General features: G+C 39.6%; 1 protein-coding gene across 1 annotated transcript in view; it reads left to right on the top strand.

Moving 5' to 3' along the window:
* The first annotated feature begins 2,291 nt into the window (after positions 1–2,291).
* Positions 2,292–12,393, top strand: part of LOC124113210 (sodium/glucose cotransporter 4-like) — a 36,069-nt gene continuing 25,967 nt past the window's right edge. Inside the window, exons 1-3 of the mRNA XM_048388317.1 lie at positions 2,292–2,379; positions 7,534–7,605; positions 12,024–12,128. Coding sequence (XP_048244274.1) covers positions 2,302–2,379; positions 7,534–7,605; positions 12,024–12,128 — 255 coding nt within the window. The 5' untranslated portion in view covers positions 2,292–2,301. The remainder of the gene's footprint in view (positions 2,380–7,533; positions 7,606–12,023; positions 12,129–12,393) is intronic.

The raw sequence follows: 12,393 nt of genomic DNA, 5'->3' as shown, positions 1-12,393 counted from the left end.
ACCACGAGTTTGTAACACACATCAACCACGAGTATGTAACACACATCAACCACGAGTTTGTAACACACATCAACCACGAGTATGTAACACACATCAACCACGAGAATGTAACACGCATCAACCGCGAGTATGTAACACACATCAACCACGAGTATGTAACACACATCAACCGCGAGTATGTAACACACATCAACCGCGAGTATGTAACACACATCAACCGCGAGTATGTAACACACATCAACTACGAGTATGTAACACACATCAACCACTAGTATGTACCACAAATCAACCACGAGTATGTACCACAAATCAACCACGAGTATGTAACACACATCAACCACGAATATGTAACACATCAACCACGAGTATGTAGCAACCACGAGTATGTAACACACATCAACCACTAGTATGTACCACGCATCAAACACGAGTATGTAACACACATCAACCACGAGTATGTAACACACATCAACCACGAGTATGTAACACACATCAACCACGAGTATGTACCACAAATCAACCACGAGTATGTAACACGCATCAAACACGAGTATGTAACACACATCAACCACGAGTATGTAACACACATCAACCACGAGTATGTACCACAAATCAACCACGAGAATGTAACACGCATCAAACACGAGAATGGAACACACATCAACCACGAGTATGTAACACACATCAACCACGAGTATGTAACACACATCAACCACGAGTATGTAACACACATCAACCACTAGTATGTACCACGCATCAAACACGAGTATGTAACACACATCAACCACGAGTATGTAACACACATCAACCACGAGTATGTAACACACATCAACCACGAGTATGTACCACAAATCAACCACGAGTATGTAACACGCATCAAACACGAGTATGTAACACACATCAACCACGAGTATGTAACACACATCAACCACGAGTATGTACCACAAATCAACCACGAGAATGTAACACGCATCAAACACGAGAATGGAACACACATCAACCACGAGTATGTAACACACATCAACCACGAGTATGTAACACACATCAACCACGAGTATGTAACACACATCAACCACGAGTATGTAACACACATCAACCACGAGTATGTAACACACATCAACCAAGAGTATGTAACACACATCAACCCAGAGAATGTAACACACATCAACCACGAGTGTGTACCACAAATCAACCACGAGTATGTAACACACATCAACCACGAGTATGTAACACACATCAACCACGAGTATGTAACACACATCAACCACGAGTTTGTAACACACATCAACCACGAGTATGTAACACACATCAACAACGAGAATGTAACACGCATCAACCACGAGTATATAACACACATCAACCACGAGTATGTAACACACATCAACCGCGAGTATGTAACACACATCAACCGCGAGTATGTAACACACATCAACCGCGAGTATGTAACACACATCAACCGCGAGTATGTAACACACATCAACCACTAGTATGTACCACAAATCAACCACGAGTATGTACCACAAATCAACCACGAGTATGTAACACACATCAACCACGAATATGTAACACATCAACCACGAGTATGTAGCAACCACGAGTATGTAACACACATCAACCACTAGTATGTACCACGCATCAAACACGAGTATGTAACACACATCAACCACGAGTATGTAACACACATCAACCACGAGTATGTAACACACATCAACCACGAGTATGTAACACAAATCAACCACGAGTATGTACCACAAATCAACCACGAGAATGTACCACAAATCAAACACGAGTATGTAACACACATCAACCACGAGTATGTAACACACATCAACCACGAGTATGTAACACACATCAACCACGAGTATGTACCACAAATCAACCACGAGAATGTAACACGCATCAAACACGAGTATGTAACACACATCAACCACGAGTATGTAACACACATCAACCACGAGTATGTAACACACATCAACCACTAGTATGTAACACACATCAACCACGAGAATGTAACACACATCAACCAAGAGAATGTAACACACATAAACCACGAGTATCTAACACACATCAACCAATAATAAATGTTTATTCATTTCAGAGTGTCATAGTGAGAACTTGATAGCTGACGCATTTTACTACTCAATAAACAAATCCCTGTTTTCTATTGTTCATTCACTGCACTTCTATCAGTCACGTGACCATACTGCCGCACAGAGAATACCCAATATAAGCCCATCGGCCGTCCGCATCCTGCATTTTCAGCTGCTGCTGCAAGAGAGAGACATCCCTTGTCCTCTGACAATGGTTGAACATCTTAAACTTGGCGATATTGTGGCGCTTGCGGCGTATTTCGTTTTAGTGATCGGCGTTGGGATATGGGTATGTAGATGTCTATATCATGTTACGTCCTTGAAACATGTAACCCAATAATATGTTTAAATGAAAATCTGAGCTAGCTGGCGGTTGCAATGCAAGTCGTGGCGCATTTCATGATCACGTCATAGTTTGTTGTTCAACGCCGCGCTCAGAATCTCCCACCTATATGACTGCGGTCTGTAAAGAATCGAGTCCGGACCAGACAATTCGTGATTGACATCATGAGCATCGATCTACGCAATAGGGATACAATGACATGCACCAGCCAAGTCAGCGAGCCTGACCTCCCGATCCCGTTAGTCACCTCTTACTGTTCACGTCATAACATATAACAGTGAAAATTACATTCGATGGGGCTATGATATTTAATGAATGGAGAAAATTAATTTACATATATTCATGTATATATGACAATTTTTATTGTATATCCTTTACTGTTAGGTGAAATGTACACCAGGGTGCTATATATGTGCTATATCAACTTGCCGGGAAACAAATAAAACCGCATTTGAGCAGATACTAGTACCTGGATACTTGCGGTATATAAATGCATTTATGATAATAATATGTAGATCGGTGAAAGGCATATCGTAGATGTATAAACAACGTTATTGCCAATGACATGTGTGACAAAAATATGACAATGTTGTCAACACAAACGTGGTCGATAGAAGGATTGAAGGATTTAACTGGGCGCTATAAACACAATTTGTGGAATGTTAATACGTACAAAATATATGTGTATGTCGGTGTTATAAGTTCAAAATTAACCCCCATCAGCTCCCCCCCCCCCCCCCCCCAAAACTGTATATATGGTTACAATAAATAATTCAGATATTTTAATAATTCAGATGTTTCCAAATTTGACGCACCAGTGACAAAAATTATGTCCGATGCAATTCCCTTTTTTGACTTGTACCAAATGTTCCCGTGATTTTTCGGGTGAAAAATTGTCTTGCCTTTGCATGTGTTGTTTGTGACGGGTGCCGCCGCTGGGGCAGGATACGATAACTTTTTTGCAAATACCTGGTATCATCACTATTTGATGGTGATTCATATACATGCTCATGATAAAGTCGGAATCGGACAGTCGATTAAGCTTTAGCAGAGATTTCTTATGGACATGGAAAGGTGAAATTTATTTATTAGATAATTTTCCGAACAAGGAAGACTATGGCCCCGTAAGGATTCCGTTTTAGAGTTAGTGTCCATCAACTTTTGCTGGTCGAAGGAGGCGATTTATTGGAGCGTGTGGTCACGTTTGGTGACTGTCTTTGTTGCCTGTCATCGTACCCCGACGGCGTTGATAGATGTTCATAATATCAATCACTGGATTGTCTTATCGAGACTTTATTATTTGCAGGGTGTCGTCATTTAGTTTGAATAAAACTGAACGCGGCGTTAAACAACACACACAAACAAACGGAAGTCTATGGAAAGCAATTATCAGGTTATAAAATCCGCCACGCAATCAATTTACATGCTTTTAAAGCAATTATCATCTCCTGTCATGTTCATAGGTCGTTTTAAATACAACACGGCCGCAAGCCACACCCCACATGAACCATATCAGTGTTTACAGTGATTCGTTAATTGGGAAGTAAAATGGTTAATTCAGCAGCAGTGACTATGAATTAACCATTTACACAGGCAATTATAAAACAATGTTTATTTCAATAAATAATACAATAAAAAATAAACAAACAATACTTTTACTTTTACAACGCATTTTTACCCCAGTATATCCTACTGAGGCAAAGGCATTTTTTAAAAATATTTTCGAGAAATTTCTCAATCTCACATTATGTCTTTAAACTTTTTCGAGTTCAGCAAGTGATCATTTCTTCACTTACACGACCATTGACATCAACTATGTTAAACGCGATTGTTATCTTATTCTTCGTCAGTGTCTATCGCCAGGCACCCTGTTTTGTAATCTACGTCATGTTTAAGTTATTATCTCACAGAAGATAATCAAGACCAACGTTTGCACAGTGTTGTTAAGCTAACGACCTTATGTCACAAATCGCAAATCTTCTCCAGTTGTTTTGACTTTGGAGTTTCCGATAAAACGACGTAATACGCTGTAACAGATTGCCGGTCAGATTGCAGGTCAAATTGCAGGTCAGTCAGACTTTCAATTGCAAGAAACCCGCGAACCTTAGGGGGGGTACACTATTCAATATTGAGGTGGGATGAGGTGGGGTTGAAAATAGGGGGATGGGGGTGCGGGTTTCTCGGATTTGTGTTACAGCCATTAGAGACAGGATGGTTTTTTTCGGTCACTGCTTCAAAAACTCATTTTGTTTCTCTGAAAGGAAGAACAAAAGATCACCAAGCATTGTATTTCCAGGACAGCCATGAAGTAAAGCGAACAATGTATTGTTTTGTTAAAACCTGAAGACAAATTATCTTTTCCCGTGGGGATTGCGGGATAGAATATGTCCCCAGCAATCTAGTCTTGCCTCCCCGTGTGGAATCCGGGTTAGAATAGGCCCCCATCTATCTAGTCTTGTCTCCCCGTGTGGAATCCGGGTTAGAATAGGTCCTCAGCAATCTATGCTTGTCTCACCGTGTGGAATCCGGGTTAGAATAGGTCTCCAGCAATCTATGCTTGTCTCCCCGTGTGGATTCCGGGTTAGAATAGGCCCCCCAGCAATCTATGCTTGTCTCACCGTGTGGAATCCGGGTTAGAATAGGTCCTCAGCAATCTATGCTTGTCTCACCGTGTGGAATCCGGGTTAGAATAGGTCTCCAGCAATCTATGCTTGTCTCCCCATGTGGATTCCGGGTTAGAATAGGCTCCCAGCAATCTATGCTTGTCTCCCCATGTGGATTCCGGGTTAGAATAGGCCCCCAGCAATCTATGCTTGTCTCCCCATGTGGATTCCGGGTTAGAATAGGCTCCCAGCAATCTATGCTTGTCTCCCCATGTGGATTCCGGGTTAGAATAGGCTCCCAGCAATCTATGCTTGTCTCCCCATGTGGATTCCGGGTTAGAATTGGCTCCCAGCAATCTATGCTTGTCTCCCCATGTGGATTCTGGGTTAGAATAGGCCCCCAGCAATCTATGCTTGTCTCCCCGTGTGGATTCCGGGTTAGAATAGGTCCTCAGCAATCTTTGCTTGTCTCACCGTGTGGAATCCGGGTTAGAATAGGTCTCCAGCAATCTATGCTTGTCTCCCCATATGGATTCCGGGTTAGAATAGGCTCCCAGCAATCTATGCTTGTCTCCCCATGTGGATTCCGGGTTAGAATAGGCCCCCAGCAATCTATGCTTGTCTCCCCAAGTGGATTCCGGGTTAGAATAGGCTCCCAGCAATCTATGCTTGTCTCCCCATGTGGATTCCGGGTTAGAATAGGCTCCCAGCAATCTATGCTTGTCTCCCCATGTGGATTCCGGGTTAGAATAGGCCCTCCAGCAATCTGTGCCTATCTCCCTATGTGGACTCCTGTTTAAAATAGGCACCCAGCAACCTATGCTTGTCTCCCCATGTGGATTCCGGGTTAGAATAGGCCCCCAGCAATCTATGCTTGTCTCCCCATGTGGATTCCGGGTTAGAATAGGCTCCCAGCAATCTATGCTTGTCTCCCCGTGTGGATTCCGGGTTAGAATAGGCACCCAGCAATCTATTCTTGTCTCCCCGTGTGGAATACGGGTTAGAATAGGTCACTACCAAGCTTTCCTTAACTACTGACATATACTATGTTCATACCACTTTCCTATACATGCACGTACACACAACTACTGACATATACTACATTCATACACGTGATCGTCGAGCATGAAGATGAGCTGCATGTAAACGATATCTGATCGTCTGACCTGTAACTCGTAGTCCATTCGAAATTTCAAATAAGTATCTTGAAATTTCAAGTTATATATCTTGAAAATTTCAAGTTATATATCTTGAAATTTCAAGTAATGTATCTTGAAATTTCAAGTTATGTTTCTTGAAATTTCAAGTAATGTATCTTGAAATTTCAAGTTATGTATCTTGAAATTTCAAGAAAAAAGAAAAAATGGCCCTAAAAGGCTTCCGTACAAATGTCATGCAGGTGGTAGAGGTTTACCACTTTGAGGAAACCCGAGAGCACGGGGAAAGGCGACTCTGCCCAATGTGAATTAATCCCTCAGTTCACATTCATGAAATAAGTGCTGCATTATTCATTAATGTAGGATTATTTTAACTGTACAGCATCGTCATTGAAGTCATCTAACATTTATACTCCGTACACATCTTGCTCACTCTGAATATTCATTTATTATTGTCATGGACATTTTGACTTTTTTGTTGTGGCCGTTTAGGACCAAATTCTACGACCTTCTGTTTATGCATGCACTAATGCATGGATTTAGGGGTTACTGGTGATTCATGTGTAAGTAACGAACGATAGTTGATTTTATTCATGTGTGCGGAAAATGAAACTAGGTATTATATTTATTGTATGTCGTATGTTATATAGTGACCTTAACCTGGCTCCTGATGGGTGTCAAGGTCAACTATATTGTAACCTTAACCTTTACTCCTAATTTGTGTCAAGGTCAACTATATCGTGACGTTAACCTTTACTCCTGATGGGTGTCAAGGTCAACTATATAGTGACCTTAACCTGGCTCCTGATGGGTGTCAAGGTCAACTATATTGTAACCTTAACCTTTACTCCTGATTGGTGTCAAGGTCAACTATATCGTGACGTTAACCTTTACTCCTGATGGGTGTCAAGGTCAACTATATAGTGACCTTAACCTGGCTCCTGATGGGTGTCAAGGTCAACTATATTGTAACCTTAACCTTTACTCCTGATTGGTGTCAAGGTCAACTATATCGTGACGTTAACCTTTACTCCTGATGGGTGTCAAGGTCAACTATATAGTGACCTTAACCTGGCTCCTGACGGATGTCAATGGGTCAACAACATATTGATCTCAAACTTTACTCACAGTGGTTGCCATAAGTCAACTGTATAGCGACCTTAACTTTCACAACCGACGGGGGTCAAGGGTCAACAGTATAGTGACCTCAGTGTTTTTCTTACAACAGGTGTCAAAGGTCAGCTCTATCAATGTAGGTACAATGACTCGAGAGTGTAGGTATTTGTGAATTGTGCTACATCTAGACGTTATTATTCACTCATGTTATATACTACTTTCAGTCCACATTCAGGCCCACCAGAAGCGGCGCCATGGGCTATTTCTTGGCAGGGAAAAGCATGAACTGGTTCACGGTAAGATTATTATTATTATTATGTTTCTCAGATCCTGGCAACGATAAACACAATGAACAGCAAACTCGACTCATTCGAAGCCTCAATTGCAAACATAAACAGAAAACTCATCCGACCCGTGAAGATCCGGGTTAGAATGGATCTTCAGGAACCCATGCTTGCCGTAAAAGGCGACAATGCTTGTCGAAAGAGGCAACTTACGGGATCGTGTGGTCAGGCTCGCTGACTTGGTTGATGCATGTCATCGTATCCCAATTGCTCATGATGTCAATCACTGGATTGTCTGGCCCAGACTCGATTATTTACAGACCGCCATCATATAGCTGTAATATTGCTGGGTGCGTCGTTAAACAATATACAAACCAAATTCCTCCACCTGGAACTGAGAGTACAAGAGATTTATCAACTGAAAGAAAAAGTAAACAGTCAAGAAGAAGACTTAAACTATGTTAGGTCCAGTTTTGATGAATGGAAAGGATGTAAGTTCAAATAGAAAAAAAGCATCATTACGTATCTTCTACGTAGGACTTATTATCTCCTACGTAGGAATGACTATCTCCTACGTAGGACTTACTATCTCTTACGTGGGACTTATTATGGCCTAAAAACACTATCTCCTACATAGGACTTAGTATCTCCTACTTAGGACTTAATATCTCCTACGTAGGACTTCCTATCTCCTACGTAGGAGATACTAAGTCCTAGGTAGGAGATACTAAGTCCTAGGTAGGAGATAGTAATTCTAGTCCATACTAAGTCCTACGTAGGAGATACTAAGTCCTACGTAGGAGATAGTAATTCTAGTCCATACTAAGTCCTACGTAGGAGATAGTAAGTCCTACGTAGGAGATATTAAGTCCTACGTAGGAGATCCCAGTAAGCACAGATGTTGTTCCTAATGTTTCTGATATTACCATTGCATGTGCCTCTATCACTGATTAACCTAAAATGCTGTGGTAGACATGTCATGTAATCCCAATACCAACAGACGCTGTGGATGGTATAACTATATTTGAAAACCATGTTACTATTACAGAAAGGCTTGACAATAATCCTGGGATAAATAGCTTATGTACACTATTGTAAATACATATGTTGATGTTTTCACAGGGAAGTCTTACACAACCGATGTTGATTTTGAAGATATTCCTGAAGTCATGTGAATATATTCATCAAACGTGAACAAATAAGTTGAAAATGAATTTAATGACCTGCCTGCTGCAGTGGTTTGGGGTAACCACACTTGTAGCACAGATGATAAAATAACATGTCGAAATAAATTGTCAAATGACACCATATATCAATGAAGATGTTATTGACATTGAAAATATGTGTAAGAACCTTGATTCAGAGGGCAGTAACAATGACGTTTCTACCATATATAAGCTAAAACAAGAACCCTGAGAAACCTATGCAATATAAACCTGGTGTAAACACAAATGTTATTGACATTGAAAATATGTGTAAGAACCTTGATTCAGAGGGCAGTAACAATGACGTTTCTACCATATATAAGCTAAAACAAGAACCCTGAGAAACCTATGCAATATAAACCTGGTGTAAACACAAATGTTATTGACATTGGAAATATGTGTAAGAACCTTGATTCAGAGGGCAGTAACAATGACGTTTCTACCATATATAAGCTAAAACAAGAACCCTGAGAAACCTATGCAATATAAACCTGGTGTAAACACAAATGTTATTGACATTGGAAATATGTGTAAGAACCTTGATTCAGAGGGCAGTAACAATGACGTTTCTACCATATATAAGCTAAAACAAGAACCCTGAGAAACCTATGCAATATAAACCTGGTGTAAACACAAATGTTATTGACATTGGAAATATGTGTAAGAACCTTGATTCAGAGGGCAGTAACAATGACGTTTCTACCATATATAAGCTAAAACAAGAACCCTGAGAAACAAATGCAATATAAACCTGGTGTAAACACAAATGTTATTGACATTGAAAATATGTGTAAGAACCTCGCCTCTGCCTCAGATAACAATACATATTTAGGGCAAATATCTCAAGTCAAGCAACTGTAAACACCAATGTTGTCAACTATGTATTTGATAACTTTTTGTAGGACTGATTAATGATGGTCCTACTTCATTTAACCTGGACAAATGTATATTTCCTTCAAATGAAACACATTTCATGCTCACAATGTATCTGATATTCTGAATACCACAGATCACATTCTGTATACAAATATTCCTGAAAAAGACGTTGAGGTAATTGCCCAAAATCAAATCAAAGCACAGGTGGTGTTAAAAATAAGTATGATACAATGGACTTTTTTGTACATATTTTGAATAACATTTTTTCCTAAAATAAGAAAATCAATTCTGTTGATGCAAATATTTTTACTCAAATATGTGCAAACACAGATGTACCAAATAACATTAATATCAGAAATGTCCTGAACGATCATACCTGTACCCAAGTTTTTTTAGAGAGCTCTTGAAGTAAATATATCATCTTAACCGTAGAAAACATATTTGCACTTAATATTGTAAACGCTGTAAATCAAGGTTCCGAGCTTGCTAATAATTGTGATGTTGCACATGATGTTGTTGTTGATGAAGACGGCGAGGATGATTACACTGATGATGATAATAATGATGTAATGATGGTGCTTATAATGACCGAAATAACACTCTTAATTTCTTAAGTTTAAATGTGGTGGCCTCAGACTACAAGTAATATATTGATCTAATAGCTAATAGCGATATACGTACATTTCAAGAAACAAGACAAACAGTTTGGATGAGTTAAATTTACCCGGATATATTTCGGGAAATGATAGGTAGAACATTTAAAGATAAAAGTTATATTGATTATGTTATTGTGTCGCAAATGTGCAATCCGCTCTTTTCTAATTTTAACATAATTGACTACTCATCCCTCAGATTCAAACATGCACTGCCCACTCAACGTTCCATTTTGCGCTGTTGTACCTCCTGTAAGTAATCCATGTAGAGGCATACCATGCGGTTATATAAATACCACTAACAAACTTAAGCTGTACACCCTTGTAAACTGATTTATACCCAGAGCCTATACATAGGGGACAGGTAAATCGACTCATGAAGATTGTGCACGAAGCACGGACAGGTCACGGCGACCCGTCGTGTATTAACAGACTATAGAATGAAATCGAGCTCGTACTTAACGTTGCTCGAGCAAAGGTACGAGAAACAAGTGTTTAATACAAACAACTTAACAAAAATAAACATTGGATACAGACTATCTCGAAATAAAATTAATAAAGCAAAAAACGTCCAAAAAACAGAAACAGCATTTTGATAAATTGGCATTTCACCAAGAATCAAAGGCTTACGAGGAATACATGAATAAGAATATACGTAAATTTAAATAAGACATTTCGTCAAATCCTTCACCTCTTGCTCAATTTTTTTTGTAAGATCCCTACTAAAAGTGGGAAAGAAAGCAATTCGAAAGCTACTGATATTAACTTCTTCTTTTTTATATAGCCAAACTCGATGATTCTGAATAAGAAGAATGTGCAAAACCTTAAATAATGATGTTACGACCGAAGATATAATACAAGCTGCAAAGAAACTAAAGAGAAATAAGGCTACCAGACTAGAATTTGTCGAGAATGATCATATCATAAACAGCATTGGATTTCCTGCCCCACTATATTCGGAGTTTTTCAATCTTGCCTCTCATCTGGTGTGATCCCTGAAACGTTACTGACAGGAATTAAAAAAACAATCTTCAAAAATAAAGGCGATCCATTTGATCCCATCTCGTATAGACCTTTTACAATACTAAGCTGTTTTTAAAAACAACAACCTTTTGACAGTATCCTAAATGAACGATTGACGAAATTTCGAAATGCCAATAATATCCTAACTCCAGCGCAGTCGGGATATAGGAAGTAATTTCAAACTGCGGATAAGATATTCGTCTGTCAAGAGAGTAGGACTTTGTAGGTGTGAAGCTCTTCTCCAAAAATGACTTCTTTATATCCCAAATAATTCTTAAATCTGGCCAAATATGTGTAAATTACGTAAACCATTATCACCTAAAAATATATCCACTCTCCACTACACCCAGATGTATTGTACATGTGAACACACTATTACGTTAAAGTGTCTATATTACTTATATGGTAAAGCACGCATGTTACAGTCTTTATCTTCATTGAATACATACTGTATGTTTTGGAGGGTTGTTTTTGTGCGTGCGAGAAAATAAACTGAAACTAATAGCTAATTCAAGTCATTCGCGCCAAAATTCATTGTATTCACTGCACATTTTCAGTTCCGGAGATGTCCGCATCTCGCGCATATTGATGGAGATGCCCATTGGGTAAACAAGCAAGTAATATCATTTATAGTTATTTGTAGTATTACAGACTGGTTTGACCCCCTTTCCAGGTGGGTGCCTCGCTTTTCGCAAGTAACGTCGGAGCGCCAATGTTCATTGGTTTAGCCGGAGCGGCTGCTGCATCCGGGTACTCCGTGGTTGTGTACGAATGGCATGTGAGTATATGTTCTTGACAAACTTTATAAGTAAGTTTTATAAATTATATATCCTTGAACACTTCGCCTTTCATATGTTCGTCATCACTGTGAAGATCCGAGGTAGAATAGGTCTTCAGCAACCATACTTGCCGTAAAAGGCGACTATGCTTGTCGTAAAAGGCGACTAATGGGATCGGGTGGCCAGACTCGCTGACTTGGTTGATGCATGTCACAGATCCCAATTGCGTGGATCGGTGCTCTTGATATCAATCACTGGATTGTC

Source organism: Haliotis rufescens, unplaced genomic scaffold, assembly GCF_023055435.1.
Source record: "Haliotis rufescens isolate VD_foot unplaced genomic scaffold, xgHalRufe1.0.p SCAF_7, whole genome shotgun sequence".
NCBI lineage: Eukaryota > Metazoa > Mollusca > Gastropoda > Lepetellida > Haliotidae > Haliotis > Haliotis rufescens.
This window is presented reverse-complemented; position numbering and strand designations above follow the sequence as displayed.